This window comes from Leuciscus leuciscus, assembly GCF_965113295.1.
Source record: "Leuciscus leuciscus genome assembly, chromosome: 19".
NCBI lineage: Eukaryota > Metazoa > Chordata > Actinopteri > Cypriniformes > Leuciscidae > Leuciscus > Leuciscus leuciscus.
Window position 1 is genome coordinate 32,307,067 of NC_138743.1, and position 19,897 is coordinate 32,326,963.

Below are 19,897 nucleotides of genomic sequence, written 5' to 3' on the forward strand. Positions count from 1 at the left end.
AAAAAACAATGGAAGGACAGAAATTAAAGGATAGAAAATGTAGTTCTCATTTAAAAAACAACAACAACAACAACAACAACAGATCATTAAGTTGTGTAACTGTTTTAAAGTCTGAGAGTGCCGTAGAGTTGGCACTGAAATAAGACTTTGAACTGTGCATAAAACATTGAAAGCAAATGTCTGTTGGATGGCTCTTTTTGAAGCCATAATCTTTAGTTCTACACAAGTGTCAGGCAGCTTTGATGGTCTGACATTCACACCTACACCACCATGTTCCTGTAAAGCAGCAGTGAAGCGCCGCCTCCTGCTTACAGGTCAGATAATTGTCATTCTTATGTTGCGTGGCCCTGCCCAAGTTGTCTTTCCTCATCAGAAACCAGAAGGAACAGAAGTCTAAAAACTCGGAACTGCATTCCATTGCAGATACGGACGGGTAAGTCACTTCTTTTTTTGTTTGTTTCAGTCACATGCAAAAAATGTATTTGGAAATGCATTTGTTTTATTACCTACATAGGCTATTTAATTATGCCGACTGGAGATTTATGTTAGTCTTGAGTTGTGGGCAACAAATTAGAATCAATTTATATTTAAATTGGAAGGTTTTAGTGTGCAGGATGTGTATTCAAGTGAGACACTTAACTTTATTGGCCCATTAGGGGAAAGACTTTGTCTGAAAAAAAAAAAAATATATATATATATATAATTTTTTTATTAATTTTTTTGTCTTTTGAAATTCTTTTTTCCACGCAATGAATAGATCTGCATTTTTCTGTATGCCAGTAACTACTTAAGTCATGGACAACATTCTATAAAAAAACAGCAACCCTGTAAAAACGTAAAATATTTGTATGTCTTAGTTCCTCTAAGTTTTTTTCCATGTGCACAAAGCTCTTTCTCTGTATGTGTTCTTGAATTAACACATTGCCCCTGTTAAACAACTATGACATGCAAACATAAAAAGACGCTTTTATGCTTATTGTTTGGATCTATAAGCGTTTACATTTTTTCAATTTCTTTTAGCTTTTTATGTTTCCTGGAACCTGCGTGACATGACAGGTATCAGATGTCCGGCTTTCCGTGTTTGATGCTTACTGTAAAACTTATGAATGCATGGAAAGTAGTAATTTGGTGCTATGCTTTTCTAGACGAACATCCTCTTCAGGACTAATGGCCACTAAATAGGTCGTATGCGTTGAATCTCTTGCTGTGTACGTGACCTGATTTTAACGCAGATATCCTCTTTCTGCAAAGATAAAATGTCAAACTACAAAGCCGTGTTTGTGCATGAGCTTTTTCGTGGTCTAGAGAGAACTGTTGGGATTTAACCTAATCTGTCATATAAGTCACACTCGCATATTAAAAATGTATATGACAGTGACAAAACACTAACAAACTTCTGCCTCTGCATTCTTAGAAAAACAATTTAAGAACAAAACTATTTGTTAATTTTTTGATTTTTTTAATATCAGTCACTCATATTCTAGTCTTTTATTTTTAATTTAATTGAGATAGGATAGTATAGAGAACTGACAGTAAGTGAAGTGAGAGAGCGAGGGGGACAGGATTGATAAATATACCCATGCAGGGACTCAAACTCGCCCCGAACGGAGCTACATGTCTGATCGCTGCTATCAGCTTGGACGTCCAATGTTTTTATTAAGCTATTAAACAAGCATCTTATTCAGTTAAATAAAAAAATCTGGTTGAATATACCATCTTTAAACTTAGTTCCACTTTAGATTTCAGTCAAGTGGTTTTATCTTGACACGTGAGCTCAATTTCGACTGATGTTCTTATTCTTTTCTTTCCTAACAGTCTCAAAAGATAAAAATGGATTCTTTTTCCATCTCTGAAGACTTCAACGTCACCGATTATTCAGACATTTATAATGGGATCGAGGAGCCGTGTTCGATAGAGCGCAGTGTCAACATTGAGAACTTCCTCCAGTTGTTTATTCACCCCATCATTTGTTTTGCCGGTTTCATCGGCAACACCCTCGTGATCTTGACGTATGCCTTCTACAAGCGAACCAAGTCCATGACTGACGTGTACCTGCTGAACGTGGCCATCGCTGACATCCTGTTTGTGGTGGCCCTGCCTTTGATTATCTACAGCGAGCAGTACGGATGGACCATGGGGAACTTGTCCTGCAAGCTGCTGCGTGGCATCTACAGTGTGAACCTGTACAGCGGCATTCTGCTCCTGGCTTGCATCAGTGGAGACCGCTACCTTGCCATCGTGCAAGCCCGCCGCTCTTACCGGCTGCGTTCGAGCACTCTGCTTTACAGTCACCTGGTCTGTGCAGCCGTCTGGATCCTGGCCTTGCTCCTCTCCCTTCCCACCTTTGTGTTTTATGAGCGTTACCTACCTGGCCCAAGTGAAACCAGCATTGTGAACAGTACAGACAGCGACGACATGCAGCATGTGTGCTTCTTCTGGTTTAAGTCGAACGCGACGGCACGTGCGATGAAAACCGTGGTGCCCAGCTCTCAGGTGGCGATCGGTTTCTTCTTGCCGCTGCTGATCATGGGATTCTGTTACTCCAGCGTCATCGTCACTCTCCTTCGGGCCAAGAACTTTCAGAGACACAAGGCAGTGCGTGTGGTCCTCACCGTGGTCTTTGTGTTTGTGGTCTGCCATATGCCTTACAATATAGCGCTGTTGTATTACACCATCAACATGTTTGAACAGCAGGAATGCAGCCACGAGGAGGCCGTCTCATTGACCATGGCCATCACGAGAAGCCTGGCGTACCTGCACTCTTGTCTCAACCCCCTGCTGTACGCCTTCATTGGAGTGAATTTCAGAAACCACTTCCGGAAGATCCTACGGGACATCTGGTGCTTGGGGAAGAACTACATGTCAGCGAGACGGTCCTCACGCGTCACCACTGAAATGTACCTTTCCACACGGCGCTCTATGGACGGCTCGACCAATGACAATGGCACTTCGTTTACCATGTGATTGGGTGCTGATTAAGGGCGGCGTACCCAGCGTTGTAACTGACAGACTGATTAGCATCAGTCAAAAATGATCATCATGTTGTTCCAAACCTGTATGACTTTGTCTTTTGTGTTCATGTTTTGACTGGAACATGATGGTGAGTAAATGATGACAGCATATTTTTGATTTTGAGAAATTCTACCAATTACAAGCAAAAGAGGGAAAAGTGACAAACCATTCCCGGATGAGATCAATGTGGTCGTTTCTTCTTTGCAATGTGTAAAAAGTCCTCTGTATTTTTCAGTTGAAGTGCACTATATGTAGTACTAATGCAGAATATTTTTATTTTTCTATTTGTACTGTACTATTCACCTGTTGTACACATTATCTTTGTACCTGAGATATAAACACTGTTTTATCTAAATAAATTAGGCAAAGAATTAAAATACAAATATAATGAAGGGTGACATTCTGAAATGAGAACAAGTGCTGCTTTTATAATTCACCAAAGCCCATCTCTGTAACAAATAGATCAAATGAGTCAACAACTTTTTTTTTCTTTTTTTCCCCTCTTTTTATAGTTTGTCTCTGCTGCAATAATGCATGAATATTATTTCTGATCTGGTTAACATTTAACATTTTTTGAAACGGTGTTATTGTTTCTACTAGAAGTCAAGCACACAAAAGACTTGCACATTATGCCATGACTTTTGAGACGGTACCTTGTTTTGTTTTTTTACCTGGATACACCTTCGCATACCCATTTGCATTACTGTCCTCTACAAAAATTAGTCCCCCGCCGGTTACAGGTTAATATTTTCTTCATGTATTTCCACATTGTTTTCCTCTCTTTTACAGATAGTTACAGATAGTGTTGATTGTCTATTTCGCTTAAGCTCAAAATTGCAGGTTGATGTTTTATTTGCGTATCTTCACGTTTTTGCCTCTTTTACCCAAGCTTAGGGTTACAGGATATCATATTCTTTTTCCCAAAAAATCAAGCTTACAGGTTAACTGCTTTGCTTCAGAACGAACTTCTCCATTACGGAAAGAACACAGAAGTACTTTCATTTGTTTTGTCGTGAACCAAAGCTCACTTCTACAATCTATATTTGATGAGTTCAGATGCAAAAGCCTCTAAGTGCCATCTGAAATTTTCTTCTAGAATGATCATTTTTATCAAGCTTGTATATTTAAGTTAAGTCATTTCAGTTAAATGACAATTAATAGGTAATTTGCATTGCCATTTAAGTGAAATTATTTAACTTAAATGTACGAGCTTGATAATGATCATTCTAGAAGAAAATTTCAGATGGCACTTAGAGGCTTTTGCATCTGAACTCTTCATTTCTAGAAGTGCTTGAATAACACCTTTCCACCATTTAGTCCTAATTTGTGTCTGTGTGATTTATAGACAGAACTCACACAGCTCTTACTGTCCTTCACAGGAAAAGAAGCTTTGGCGCTGCATGAGGGTAAGTAAATGATGACTGAATTATTTCCTTTTTTTTTAGGTGAACCATCCCAAAAACTTAGTTAGGATCCTGTGATCATCAAAATGTTTTCTGTGTAACACTGTCCTTGTTAAAACGAGAGACTGGTGTGTTTTCTAGTCTAACTTCATTTGAGTGCTGAGTAAAAGCATCTCTGTTGCCCCCTATTGATGTTGAACAGAAGAGCACAGAGAGCTCCAATAGTTATTTTATAATTGCCGCTCAAAACTAGACATAACAGAGACAAACATAACCAACATTTCAAGGAAGCAGCTATTTTATTAAAATTAAAATAAAAAATCCTATCGTGACAGATAGATAGCTGTTGCTATGTGAAAATGATCGTTAATCAACATCTTTATTCTTAGTATGGGATTTTACAGCCCATTTTAGTTGGCTTGCAAAACTAAGTTCAAAACAATGCATGAAGAGATTTACAGAGTGTGGGGAAATATTAAAAATTAATTGCACAAAAAAAAATTTGTTTAGCCTATAACAACACTTGTCGTAAAGATAATGGTTCTTGTGCTTATAGGACTGACGATGCTTACCGTTGAGTAACGTTAGTTGAGATATCTGTGATATTTTATACCCGGTCACGGTGCATTATAATTACATTTACAAGGTAAAGTTTACATTTACATTATAAACATTATTCAAAGCGCAAAAAAATTACAAATGCGAACGAAAAATAAGCTATTCTTACAAGTAACGTTAGGCTAATTAATCCACTTAAAGCTGCAGATGAATAAAGCGTCGACTCATCAACTTAAGTTAGCCTAAATTAATTATGAATCCTTCCCTTTCTTTAGTCCAGAGTCCAGACAGAGACAGTTGTACAAATTAGCTACTTTAACTAGGCGTTAGCATTCGCTACTTCACGGCGGTGAAGTTAGTTTAACGTTAGACATTCTTTATACCCATTAAACGTTTTCAGGTTAAATGTTTTCAGGTTTTCAGCCATAGTAATGGGACGTTCGGATCATGTTACTGAATGGGATCTTTTAATCTCGCTCATCAAAATTAACGATTCTTTTTTCCAAGTCATTTCGTTCATTTCAGCAGAATATAAATGTTATTAGCCAAATTCCCCAGACAAATTGCGCACCTATCCCTTCCCCAAGAAAAAAAGAAAAAAAACATAAATAAATGAATAAATAAAAATAGGCCTACCAAACAAACAAAAACATTGTTCATTCGCATACTTTTTTTAACCTATTCTTATAAAAATAACCATAATATCTCAGATCTTACCAAAATACCACACACCCCTTCATAAATATATAATGTACCGCAGGCCTCCATTGTCATTGGACAGTTACTAGTAGTATGTTACATGATGTTCTTCTAAATCATTTTTATTTATTTAAATTATTTAAATATTTATTCAAAATTATCATTTTATTTATTTATATTTTAAGTTTATTTATTTATTATGTTTGTTTGTTTAATGTTTATTTATTATGTTTATTTATTTATTTCCTCGTATTATAATGATATATATGTGGTTCTTTTCCCATTAACATATTGACAAAACAAAGTGTATATCCATAATATACAATTCCATACACTTGTTTAACTGATTAAATATAAATATGTGGCAGGCCTATACATTACGTTCTCGAACAGCTCTTTTCCCTTTACTTTTATGCAAAACACTACAATATTGTTAAGTCCCGTATAAAGCGAAACAATTTTTTTTTGGATTGAGACCTTTTTATTTTATGTAATTCTTAATATTAATAAATGCAGAATAATTTGTCAAGGTTTTGAAGCTCTTGTAGTCGAACATTTCTACGTCATGCAGCCGGAAGTTCCGGCGGAGCAGGGCGGAAGTAGGTACGTGGCTGCTTCAGCTGACATTCTGCACGATGGCGACAGAGGTTCAGAGCGGCGACCTCAACAGTGCAAATTCAAGCCGGCTCGAAGTTTCTATCGACGGTTTGACTCTAAGCCCGGATTCCGAGGGCGAGCAGGAACAGGCCGAGACGCCCGCCGCCCGCTCGGCGGACCAGAGCGCTGACAACCCCGTGAGTGTCGATGGAGAGGAGGGCGAACCTCCCATCGAGAAGAAATGGGGCTTTGATTTAGTCGAGCTCTACGGGCTGGCGCTCAGGTTCTTTAAAGGTATTTTATGTCACTATAATGTACACTAATATGGACATTGATTGAACACAAACGTTCGTAAGCACGGTCATCTCTGTGCTACAGATTGAATTCGCTCATTTGTTTAGATCTAGTGAGGTCGTGGTTTTCTTATTAGGGTCCTTTTCATTCTTAGTATTTGTTTTGATAAAAAGTTCTGCTTACACGGGTCTTGTAGTTCACTTCTATCGCAGTGTTCAAGGGTTGAGGTCCTCTAGAGGAACTGCCCTAACCGGTGACAGCACCACTGTGTGTCTGTGTCATGTGCCTGACTGATGGCTTCAACTCATAAAGACTATGAAAGAAAGCATAACTGCACAAATAGACAAGTGCTGAACTTGGTTGATCTCTTTTGTCAGTTAAGCACTTTTAGGTTTTGTCCATTAAAATGTTAAGTCCGTTTTGCAGGTCTACACCCATTTCTTGTCTGTGGGCTGATAATGAATGAAGTATGGATGTGTCCATCAGCTGTATAGTCTAAGTGCTACAGCTTTCTAATTATGCACATTAATGCACAACTGATGTCCTAATCAAGATGTTGCATTTCCAGCTGAGGACTAATGCCACTAATGTATCTTGCTCTCGACTTTCAAAGCATGCACAAACAATTATTTTACACAATTTACAGAAAAATCATGATAATCTTTTCATGATTTTGACATTGACTTAGAAATGTGCATTAGCTGACGTTCTAAACTGGGGTTCGTGTCAAGCTAATAATTCATTAGATCGTAAAAAAATTAAAACTGAATTAAATCATGTAGTGTAAAAGCAATCGAAATGAAACACTTGCAGGTGAACATAAAATATATTATTTTTTTTAGCAAATCATGTGACCAACAACCGACATCAGAGAACAGTGAACATGCAAATGAGTACTTCAAGTAAATATTTTTTTTTAATCCAAGGCATTCCGCTGTCAAAAACAAGTTTGGAAATCCCTGTTCTAATGTAATGAGAACCATTTGCACTTTTAAAGCCACATATTTGTGATTGTTTTTTTTCCTCAGAGAAAGATGGGAAAGCCTTCCACCCGACCTATGAGGATAAGCTTCGTCTGGTGGCCCTCCACAAGCAGGTGTTGCAGGGCCCGTACAACCCAGATGCTTCCCCTGAGGTGGGCTTCTTCGATGTGCTGGGAAATGACCGCAGGTAAGAGTGATGATTTGAACTTTGACCTTAATGTGTGCCCTCCTCCCTGCTGTTAGTCACATGAGCATTTTTAATGAACATGCTTTATTTGAAATCAATTTTTCAGAAGAGAATGGGCATCTCTGGGCAACATGGAGAAGGACGAGGCCATGCTTGAGTTTGTAAAGCTGTTGAATAAATGTTGCAATTTATTTGCACCTTTCGTCGCATCGCACAAGATTGAAAAGGAGGAGCAAGAGAGAAAGAGGTCAGGACTTGCAGATAAAGATCATTTATCTATTTGCTGTCACACACTTTTATTTTGGACTTGTTTACGGTTTTACACTTTAACCAGGTGGGTCTCTTGAGATATAGGCTTCTCTCAGAGAGATCCACCGTGTCCACAAAAAGTAATTGGTCTCCAATAAGGAATTGATCACCCTAAACAACATGTTTAAAACCTGAACACTCTGTGACATCACGGATGTCTCTCACAGTGTGTATGCTGTCTTGTTTTTGCTGTGAAGGCAGGAGGAAGAGGAGCAGCGGCGCAGAGAGGAAGAAGAGCGTGAGCGACTGCGGCAAGAGGAGGAGAGGCGCAGGCGTGAGGAAGAAGAGAGGCTGAGGAGAGAAGAAGAGGAAAGAAGACAAGTTGAGGAAGAACGACTCCGTGTAGAGCAGCAGAAGTGAGTCACGCCAGTTTAATTATTCCAGAACTGAACTAAAACGCCATAGTTCGGTACACTACCCCACTTTTGCCAAGAGTTTCCCCCCGATTCGCAGTCTGGAGGAGTTGCGGTGGGCAAGTCATGTGATCGGTGTGCGGCTGAACATCACTAACACCGACTATCGCAGCAAGCCCACTTCAGCTATGATTCCATTCAGTCTGAGAATATCAAACATGCTTTGATATTTTGAGCCGATTTTGGAATATTGTTTTCATTTCTCATATGTCTCAAAAGGCCCTTTCACACCGGACGCGTAACGAAAAAGCGAATAGTTTGCGTCAAAACCATTCACATCAGAGCTTCAACATTCCAAAACTTTCGTGCCGACAGCTGAGAAAACATGGACACTTCATCATCATCCAGTGAAGACGAGCTTTTCATTTTCTTTAAAGGAACACTCCACCGTTTTTTCATATTAAACTATGTTATTCCCTCAACTAAGACGAGTTGATGCATACCTCTCTCGTCTCAGTGCGTGCACTCATTGGAATGGCGGAATAGCACTCGGGAGCACTTCGACTCGGCGCAGTAATATCATCACTCCTGAAAAATCCTCTCCCCCTCCCCCTCTCATTAGAACCAACGTGACTTTTTACTGCGCCGAGTCGAAGTGCCCCCGAGTGCTATTCCGCCATACATTATAGTTATCCTTTTTACCCGCTTAGAAAAGCGCCAGGTTTTATTTTGTGTCACCATACTTGGTCGTGTAACTACTCGTGTAACTGTATTTAAATAGGGAAACCGTGGAGGTGTTTGGTCGCTTCTAGCTTCATCTCTGTTTGGTTCCTAATGAATGAACTGGGCTAAGCTAAGTGCTATCAAAGTGTCGCCGCGCGCCAGAGCGATTGAGTGCACGCACTGAGACGAGAGAGGTATGTATCAACTCGTCTTAGTTAAGGGAATAACATAGTTTAATATGAAAAAACGGTGGAGTGTTCCTTTAAAAGACAGAAAAGAAGGTTTTGGGTGCACCCAATCTTAAAGAACAGAGAGTCTGAAGGGGAGTGTGCTAATGTCCACTTTTAGTTTCCTTTTCCTCTCTCCTTTTTCTCACATAGGTGTCCCTGAGGTTTTTCCACAGTTTTTTTGCGTCTTCAACTAAACACAGTGCGGTTTGTAATGCCAATACACATTACATGTAACACACGAAGTAACAAGTTAAAATCATTCGACTAGAAACTGTAGATATCACACATAGAATGTATACTAAAAGCAGCCCTAAATAGTCTCACTACATTTTGTTACATGTTCAAAGTAAACACGGTCTCTATCTCTATCTTTGACGATAATAGTGTTAGCTTTCTATCCCAAATGTAGTTTAGCCTGCTAGCCTACACAGCACAGGACGATACAACGACTAAAACTATCACACAACACACTCATCGTGATAACCGAGTTGGTTCGCAATGCTACGCCACACATTGTCTTTCAAATCGTTGTCCTTGTAGCATGTGATTGGCTGAAGCCTTTTCTGTCGCCGCAAAAGTAAAAAAAAAAATCGTCATCGAAGCAAAAAAATAAAAGTTGTTTTTCCGCTGCAGCACATTCACGTTCGGTGTGGAAGCACTCATTACACAAACAGCTGATCAAAAAATAAAACCAATTATTCGTGCGTCAAAATCGTGTTCGGTGTGAAAGGACCTTACGTAGCGAGGCATGAGTTTGTTGTGTTTGGAATGATTTGAAAGTCTGGTAGTGTGTGATCCTCAGTTGTTTAGTGTATGATGCCCAGTTTTTCTCAGTAACCATTTACATTTGATGCCTAGTGTTTTTAGTCATGTCGTTTATTCAAGCCTTAAGCCTTTAGAGTAAAGCCCAGTTTTGCCATTGGTATTTTCTCTTTGATACTAAATCGATACCATAGGCAACAAATAAATGGTCTTGGGCATCATGTTTAGGAAGGGCATTACTAAAAAGAGTGTAAATCTGGCCACCGTCTGAGTCACCAAACTCGTTTATACAAAACCAGATTTATTTATTAATTTATTTCAGATGATGATGATATTTTGATGTGCTCTTAATGGTAAATATGTACATTCCTAATGCCAGTAGTCAATGAGGGAGCATGGCATCCCTATGGCATTTAGTTGTAGGTGTAGTCTGACTGATAAAAATTAATTTACTAGGACTGTCAACACCACTTTTAATAATTCAAAAAGAATCCCCTAACTCATGACTGATGAAAAGGCGAGAAAGTCTTTAGCACCACCTTCTTGGTAGGATCACCACCACAGTCTTTCAACCATCTGAAGTAATGGGTCCTCCTGATTTCAACTGACATTTACATGATTTAAAATAAAATTAAATGGGGTGAAAAACTTTTGTGGGACTTTATTAGTACCGCTATGCTATGTGACCCTAGTGAGGTGCCACATACTTTATTGTGCGCATTTTTTCTCTCACTTTCTCTGGTGTGTTAGGCAGCAGATCATGGCTGCGCTCAATGCGCAGACAGCGGTGCAGTTCCAGCAGTATGCAGCGCAGCAGTACCCCGACAGTCCCGAGCAGCAGCTCATCCTCATCCGGCAGCTGCAGGAGCAGCACTATCAGCAGTACATGCAGCAGCTGTATCAGGTGCAGCTCGCCCAGCAGCAGGTGACGGCCCAGCACTCATTCTCCCAGTCACAGACATCACACTGCTTTTGTGATCCATGATTACGTTTTCAAAATCCACACTACCGTTCAAAAGTTTGTGGTTAGTAAAAAAAAAAAGGTAAATAAACAGTGTAACAAAAGATTTCTGTTTAAAATAAATTGGTGTTCTTTTTAACTTTCTATTCATCAACAAATCGTGAATTTCTTTTTTTAGCATGTTTTCCACAAAAATATTAATTAGCACAACTGTTTTCAACATGTAATAACAAGAAATGTTTCTTAAACACCAAATCAGCATATTAGAATGATTTCTGAAGGATCATGTGACTGATGGCTAAAGTAATGGCTGCTGAAAATCTTTTTTGCCAGAGGAATAAAGTACATTTTAAAATATATATTCAAATAGAAAACAATTGTTTTAAATTGTAATACTATTTCACAGTATTACTGATTTTACTGTATTTTTTTTTATCAAATGAATGCAGCCTTGGTGAGCATTGACTTCTTACTGATCCCAAACTTTTGAGTGGTAGTGTGTATGTGTAGCCTGGTTAAAACCAGACCATTCTCAGTAGTAACTGAGTTATGGTCTGGGAAAGCTTCATTAATAACTCATTTCCAAAGGGGCGTCACCAACGGACGTCGCTCAAATGCCTCTGGGCACAATTGGATAGACCTAAACCAATCAGAGCGATCGTCATCGTGTAAAGCCATATGCTGCGTCCCTAAGTTACATTACGCCATAAAAGTATGTACTCTTTTTGTGAAGAAAAGGTATTTACTTTTGAATGTGTAGCAAAAAAGTAGGCAAGCTTTGGGACATACTACTTCGTCATCTTTATCGGACGGATCTGTCGCGTGCATCCTGTCACGTAAACTGCCCTGTCAATCATCTTGTCACAGTTAAAATCCTCTATTAAATCTAATTTCATTTCCTACCGTTTCGGAGAGAAATGTAGTAGCACGTTCATCTGCCAGTGGGTCTTTCATGGAGACTGTCCTCATATGTTTGCAATTTTAATGTAATAATGCATTTAAAAGTTGAGTGCGCTTCACCAACGGACGTCGCTCAAATGCCTCTGGGCACAATTGGATAGACCTAAAACCAATCAGAGCGATCGTCATCGTGTAAAGCCCGCCTCAACGTTTCTGATTGGTGCCGCGATTTCGAGGGATTAGAAATGGGCTTGAATGGGCTCTTTGCCAGACTACTTGCAGAGCAAATCTAAATTTGCCGGAAGTTGTCTGGGTTTTCCCAGGCTAGTGTATGTGTTGATTTTCATTAAATATGAAAAGTTTTAAAAATCGATAAGCCTGTTTATTTTGCTGTGCACTGCTATGTAAGTAGTTGCATCTTATTCACATTCAGAACAGACCTGCAATCCACCAGTTAAGAATGAAAAACTGCAGTGGTAGCATTTGTTTAGCAGGTGTACAGTTATCATGGTATACAGTTTAATGTGTTTTGCACACCTGTCACTGCAAGCTTTATGGGTTTTATTGTCACGTGATAGACTTTGACTCACTGATGCAATTTATTTTGGATTCTGTTGTCTCTCGTACCAATGTCATATTGCGCTGTTTTCTTCAGGCTGCTTTGCAGAAACAACAGGAGGATGCTATAGTGCTGTCTACATTAGAGGCCAGTGAGGTGTCAGTGCCTTTTGCTGGAGAGGAGGTTCCCACACTGAACGGACAGGCAGAGTCCACTGCTGACAGCTTAGAGCGAGAGCCAGACCTGGAGCCTGCAGACGAGGTCACTGAGAATGGACCCACCGGTGAGTTGTTTGAGCAGTTTTGTTTTTTTCTACAACTTTGTTTGAGATGCACGATATATCGGCCACCATATTGGTGTCGGCTGATATATGTTCATTTGATATATTAAAGCAGATAAATAATGGATTATTTCCTTCAGCTTGTTCACCATGATGGTTTTGAATTGCTTGAAATATGATTGGAATCACTTTAAAAAGAAAAATACAGTTATGTGCATATAGGCTACATAAAATTATAATGAGAACATCATTATAATTGTGTGCTTGGGACATGGACTTTTGTTTTTTAATCAGGATCTCAAAAATTGTATACAAATTTGGATTTAGTTTTATCGGCCAATATATCGGTTATCTGCTTTCAAATATAAAGAATTATCGGTATCGGCCAAAATGTTCAAATCGCTGTTAATGTCAACTTGGATTTACCTTTTTAATATGTGTATTGTGAATCATTCATCAATTTGCATCATTTTAGAAAAAATCGATGTACTAATTACGAAGCAGTCAATTACCAATTTGATCAAATCAAGTCATGCCTAACTTTTTTGTCATGCTGAATATCCAGTTTTACTTGTGTATGTCCGGTTATGGAAGCAAATGAGTTTCAAAAGCTGTTAAGAATTATGGTTAATTATGAGGAATTTGTGAACTTGTGTCTGAAATTCACTTTTCATGCTGTAGTGTTTCATAATTTGATGCATTTCAATTTAAAATAGGGCTGGGTTGAAAATTTTAACAATAAATTAATTTCATTGTTCATCTTTACTGTACCTGATATATCCAAATGAATCAATATTAAATTGAATCAAGATCGAAATTGATTCGAATCCCAAGCTTGTGAATTGAAATCAAATCATGAAGTTGACACACTGGCACGTCGTCTGTGTCAATACCCAGCCCTAATTTAAAATACAAAAAAACCATCCATTATTTACCCATATCCCATATTCCTGGTTCTCAGACTCTCCCCCTGTAATAGCAGCCCCTTCAATGTGGACCCGGCCACAGATAAAAGACTTTAAAGAGAAGATCCGTCAGGATGTGGACTCTGTGATCACGGTGGGCCGGGGGGAAGTGGTGACCGTCCGGGTCCCCACCCATGAGGAGGGCTCCTATCTCTTCTGGGAGTTTGCCACCGACTATTACGACGTTGGCTTTGGAGTCTTCTTTGAATGGACTGACTCCACTAACGCGGCGGTCAGCGTGCATGTCAGCGAGTCTAGTGACGAAGATGAGGATGAAGAAGGTGAGGAACGTATGCATATGTCTGTAGCATAATAATAATGTAGTTATCGGCCGATATTTAATTGCGCAAAATTTTTTTATTTGCAGTTTTCTGCCAAAATAAAAGCTCAAAGCTCTAACCTTTGCAAGTGAAGAAATTAAGTCAAATTAACCCCTATAATGGGTGTTCACATTATTTTGTCCAACCCCCCTGTATATTGCTATTTAGGTATTAGTGTTGTCAAAGTACCGGTACTTCGGTACCAAGTCGGTAAATGAAAATGTGACGATACCAGCTTTTCTGTAGTACCGGGTACATTCGGTACCCACTAATAGGAGCTGCTTTAAGTCGCTTCCGTGTTTTTATCTAAGCGCCGGGGCTCCAGACTAACTTTTTTACGTGGAGCACTGTCTGTAGCCGATATATACCACGATATATATAGTGTCTGTGTATATTAAACTGTAAAAAGACTATTTAAATATTAACCCTGCATGTTCTGCTTGACTCTGTGTGAATGAATGGCGCAGACGCACGGTTTCATTTACCTCACACACACACACACACACACACACACACACACACACACACACACACACACACACACACACACACACACACACACACACACACACACTGAAGCATGAGTGACGCTCGCGCTGTTTTCAGTCTCTGCTGCCTCACGATATGACATGATGAACTTCATCTCCAGAGCCACTCTGAGAGTCACTTCATGAGCATTTTACCATTTAATTTGAGAAAAAACTAGCGCCATATCATACACACACACACACACACAAACTCAAAGGTCTTCACGGCAACCTGTCAAAATAAAGTTTGGTTTAACTAGTAAAGATTTAGCTACGTCTCCATGGGATTTTTTTTTATTAGCAATATTTACGTTTAAACAGCATGAAGCCTTTAACGCTTATATGTATTATTTACTTATGATAACCGTCATAAATAAAGTCATTGAATTGAATTTAATATTTTTTTCAAATAGTTAAATAAAATAGAAAAATAGTTCCAACAGATTTTGCTGTGGTACCGAGAACCGTAAAATGTTAATGGTATCGGTACCGACTACTGGAATTTTGGGATCGTGACATCCCTATTAGGTATTTTAGTTTGTAGAATCTTATTTCTTTTGGCAAAATTGTGTGGAATTTTAATATCAGCTTATTGGTATCAGCCATAATTTTAATATTGATGCATTTTTTTTAACTCTTGAAATCAAAAGTTTCCTTTTGATACGAAGGCCTGTTTGTGCACTTTATTTTACAGTACGTGTGTTTACAGTGTACTAACCTAAGAAAGTACTGGTTAATATAAGGCAACTACATGGGTTACGGTCAGTTTTAGGTGTAGGCTCATGTTTAGTACCTAGTTATTACCCAGTTATTGTAATTGCTATAATAAGTACATGCGGAACAGGACTGTAAAATAAAGTGCTACCCATTTTCTGTAAATGAAGTCCTGCTCTCTTTCTCTCAGGTGAAGCGCAGTCTGAGGAAGAGAAGGCCAAGAAGGAGGCTGGGAAACCACAGGTGGATGAGATAGTGCCGGTGTACCGGCGGGACTGTCACGAGGAGGTGTACGCTGGGAGTCACCAGTATCCCGGCCGTGGTATATACTTGCTCAAGTTCGACAACTCCTACTCGCTCTGGAGGTCTAAAACCGTCTACTACAGAGTATACTACACCAGATAAGCCTGGAGTCAAGACTGTGGGACAGGAACATGTTAAGAGATAGTTGGAAAGAAAGATCGATCAAAACAAGGAAATGTCTACTACTGGGAGAGGGACAAAGAGATTTAATATTGAGTGTGTGTGTGCGTGTTTCGATGTGTATGCAAACTTTACGAGTGTGTCCGTCATGCTGTTTTGAGTCCAGGAAGAATGGGCCATGTACGTGGCTCCTCTGTTTTGCACTCTTAAAGATATACTCTAGGAATTTGTGCTTGATGTCACTGTCCTCTATACCCAATGTGACTAATTTCAGCCTCTGTCTTCTAATTTCATCCAAAGAGGTGCAGGATAAATGTGTGTATCCTAATTAAAACGGCCTACAAACGTCATGTTTAGGTAATAAACAATGGAGCAAACACGCCTTTCTCTTGGAGAACTTCCTTATTTAGGTCAACACTGAGTAAATCAAGCAGTAGCGCGTGTCTATGCTCGTGTTACTCCCCCTTATCAGCACACGGGACCCCGGAGTGCATCGGCGAGTGCGAGAGAAAGCGAACGGACGGGACTTTTCTAACGATGCAAAGATGGATCTGAAGGCCTTTACGAAAGAAGATTTTGCAGCATTTTCTAAACCGGATGGATTGTGTCTAAAACATGAAATATTTATTAATCTCTGTGGTAGAGTAGGGTCATGTACGTGTCTGTAAGTTCTCTTAACATTTATCTCATCTCTCCATCATTCGCTTCTTTTGCTTCCACAGAGCCCCAGATTTAATTGTGTTCTTTCTTTTGTATTTTTTTCCCTCTTTATCATCAATGTGAGATTCATCAGTGTTCTTTTAATGTGGCACAGCTAGTAGTTCGAAATATTCTTGCCTTTCAGTTTGGTCATTTCTTTGTTTTATGCATGTAGTTACAGACAAGCCATGTCAAAACTTAATGTATATTGATTTAAATTTCTACTTGTCACACTTATACTTTGTTCTCTATAACAGAAAATAACAAGCATCTCTCATTGTCCTTTCTAATAATAATGAAGTGTTTGTATAGCTGATGAGACTAACCATCAAAAGCAGCATTGCTGATTAACATTTACTGTTATTTATTCGACTGTTCAGTGCATTGAAGATTATCACAGTGAAGTTGCTGAGACTTTTTTTTTTTTGTTGCTTCAGATATCCGCTCTAGCCCACTCTGAATTCGTAACTGACTGCATTGGCGAGTGAAATGTTTTCGCTTTCATGATTGTATGTCAAAGATGCCTGTGTTAATGCAGGTCACTGCTGTCCAACTGTGATCAAACATCATATATATATATACAGATACAGATGCTGTTACACTGTTTTCACACGATGAATAAAGGAGGTGCAGTGTGTTTCGAGTGTGAAGAGCTGTGATGATTCAGTGTTCATTGGTAACGTCATGCTAAAGCTGTCCAAAGACTACATTGTCACGTGTACAGTCGATCGGTTACAATAGTTCCTGTGTTTATCCTTTCCTTGTATTTTTCTTTTTCACTTTTTTAATGCTGACTTCAGGCCTTTGTATAGTGAAATGTAACATTTGGGCATGGTATTCAAAGTACTGCTTTTGGGGAAAAAGACCACGAGCGATAGGGTTATTGATATAAAAGATTGTCTTCATATTTAAAGTGGAACCTCCAGGGATTTTCTGACCATTAAAGGCATGAAGAAGTGTTTTTGTATCGGTTCTGCTAGCGTGATCTGAACTGTATGCATTCGAGGATGAGTGTCCTGAAGCGTATCTTTGATTAAACTTGTGTTCCTCTGTATGAACTGCCTGGTTCTTTTCTGATGCCTGTCTATTCATGTGCATTCTTTACATACAAGGAAAAGTAGCAATTCTTTTTAAGGAAAGTATCACTTCTTTTTAAGGAAAAGTAGCAATTCTTTTTAAAGAAAGTATCTATTCTTTTTTAAAAGTATTGATTCTTTTTAAGAAAAGTTGTGATTCTTCATAAGGAAAGTATCGATTCTCGTTAAGGAAAGCATTGATTCTTTTAAAAAATATATATATATATTTTTGTAAAAGTAGCTATTTTTTTGAGAAATGTAGCGATTCTTTTTTTGAGACTGCAATTATACATTTATTACAGTGTAATTATAATTTTTTACAGTGTAATTATACATTTATTACAGTGTAATTATTACAGTGTGGTTATACATTTATTACAGTGAAATTATATATTTAATACAGTATAATTATACACGTTTGTTAGAGTGTAATAACACATTTTTTACAGTGTATTTATATATAAAAAATGGACAATGCGTTGTGGAAACTAAAGAAATGTGTGTATGGACTTGCAGACGCTTCCCTCTACTGGTACAACAAGGTCAAAGAACTCATGCTGAACAGTGGTGGTAAAATGTCACGGGGTTGATCCTGCAGTGTTTTATTGGGAGAATGAGCAGTCTGAGGTGACAGGAGCACTGGCATGCCATGTGGATGATTTTTTTGGGGGCAGGTTCAGAGCACTTTGTAACTAATGTCATCCCTGTACTTAAATCTGCATTTCACGTGGGTCGTGAAGAGCATGAAAGTTTTTCATACGTGGGGATGGACATTGCTACTGTGGGTGGTGTAGTGCAGGTGCATCAGCACAGTTACACTGAAAACCTACAGCACGTGCTGTACAGAGAGAGGCTCCACTAAACGAGAAAGAAAGAGAACAACTCAGGTCCAGAATAGGACAGATTCTGTGGGTTGCTAAACAAACAAGACCAGGGGCCCGTATGTAGAAAACTTCTAAGAAATGCTCTTAAGAATAGACTTAAGCTTTGACTTAAGTGTCAGAAAATACTTAGTAAAGAGTAGGACTTTTCTAAAAGTAGGAGACTTTTATAAAGCAGCTAAAAGCAACTTTCAGTAAAGTATAAGACTGAAGTGGGACTTAAGTGCTGTGAACTAAGGACTACAATGATGTGAACCCAAAATGTCCGCCCTGAACCTCTGAATCAGCCAATAGTGAGCCTGCAAGGGTGAGGTCACAGCAGCATGACATTCATTATTTAATTGAGACATAACAATTATTTCAATATTTCAATTTATTTAGAATAATTCGTTTTTGCTTTGTGCAAAAAAAAATTACAAATAAGTACATGCATTTATTTCACACAATTTTAATAGAGTTTCAACACATTAATTAAATGGACAAATGTGATGCTATTTAAGTCATTAAGCTGATGAATCACATCATTCAAAATTGCACTCACAGCTGTATATAAAGGAAAGACAAAAGTTGCAAATTGTTAAAAAAAAAATGGATGCAAAAAGAAAACCAAACTGGTCCAAGGAAGAAAATCTTCTTCTAGTGCAGTCAGTCTTTAAATGGAAGGACGTGATAAGAGGAGAATTCAGTCCGACTTTAACAAGCAAAGAAAAAAAAAACCTGCATGGCAACAGATTGTACTGACAGCATTTCCTCGGACAAGACGTTCAGCAGAGGATTGTGAGAAAAGGTGGTACCACACGCAAGGAAATTGCAGCATATAAAGAAAGCATGCGAACCGCAGGTACTTTTTATTTTAGCTTATTAAACCATTTTATATGAAATGGTTGTCTCCATGTGGTCAGCAGCTGAGTTCTTGTCAAACAGGAGGGGGCCCTCCTTGTAAACCTCTGTCTGAGATTGGCGAAATAGTAGAGGAGATACTTGGAACGGCCAATCCCTCTATTTGTGGCATTCCAGATGCCCCAGACCCTGCACTTCTCAAATTGAAGGAGTTACAAAGATGGTAAGAAGAAAATGATGCATGTAATAATGTATGCATGTAGTGCCTTTTTAATAAATTGATAGTATTTCAATCACCACATTGAATTGAATAAACATGTTTGCACTGTTTAATATTTTCTGCATGTGAATATAGTGTGGATAATTCTGGAGCCGGTACATCAGATGCATCTTCTCCTGTATCATCTCAGGACATCTCCCTGTGTCCTCCAGATGAGCCTTCTGCCTCACAAGACACTGGATTTGCACAGTGCGCAGCCACTGAGGATGACATTGAGTCCCTTAAAAGAAAAAAGCTCAAATTGCAAATTAAGAAATGAATATTACTCCCTAAAACTGAAAAGAATTAAGAATACTCAATGAATGTACATATGCTTTGTGTAATAAAATTGTGTAAGGAAAAATTAGTTCGTTGTTACTTAT

The 19,897-nt window shown here is 38.7% G+C and overlaps 2 protein-coding genes across 4 annotated transcripts; both read left to right on the forward strand.

The window, feature by feature from the left end:
* Window positions 1-65: 65 nt before the first annotated feature.
* Window positions 66-3,400, forward strand: ccr6a (chemokine (C-C motif) receptor 6a). The gene is made up of 2 exons (XM_082147654.1): window positions 66-433; window positions 1,816-3,400. The coding sequence occupies exon 2, from the start codon at window positions 1,831-1,833 to the stop codon at window positions 2,962-2,964; it is 1,134 nt and encodes a 377-aa protein (XP_082003780.1). The 5' UTR covers window positions 66-433; window positions 1,816-1,830; the 3' UTR covers window positions 2,965-3,400.
* A 2,877-nt stretch (window positions 3,401-6,277) lies between these two features.
* Window positions 6,278-17,512, forward strand: acbd3 (acyl-Coenzyme A binding domain containing 3). 3 transcript variants are annotated; one of them, XM_082146507.1, is made up of 8 exons: window positions 6,278-6,563; window positions 7,592-7,733; window positions 7,840-7,980; window positions 8,240-8,398; window positions 10,861-11,035; window positions 12,627-12,813; window positions 13,772-14,056; window positions 15,527-17,512. In XM_082146507.1, exons 1-8 carry the CDS (start codon window positions 6,308-6,310, stop codon window positions 15,739-15,741), a joined length of 1,560 nt encoding a protein of 519 aa, XP_082002633.1. In that variant the 5' UTR covers window positions 6,278-6,307; the 3' UTR covers window positions 15,742-17,512. The 3 variants fall into 3 exon arrangements, with proteins under 3 accessions (XP_082002633.1, XP_082002634.1, XP_082002635.1); XM_082146508.1 differs by having other exon boundaries at window positions 13,790-14,056; XM_082146509.1 differs by having other exon boundaries at window positions 13,793-14,056.
* Window positions 17,513-19,897: the final 2,385 nt, after the last annotated feature.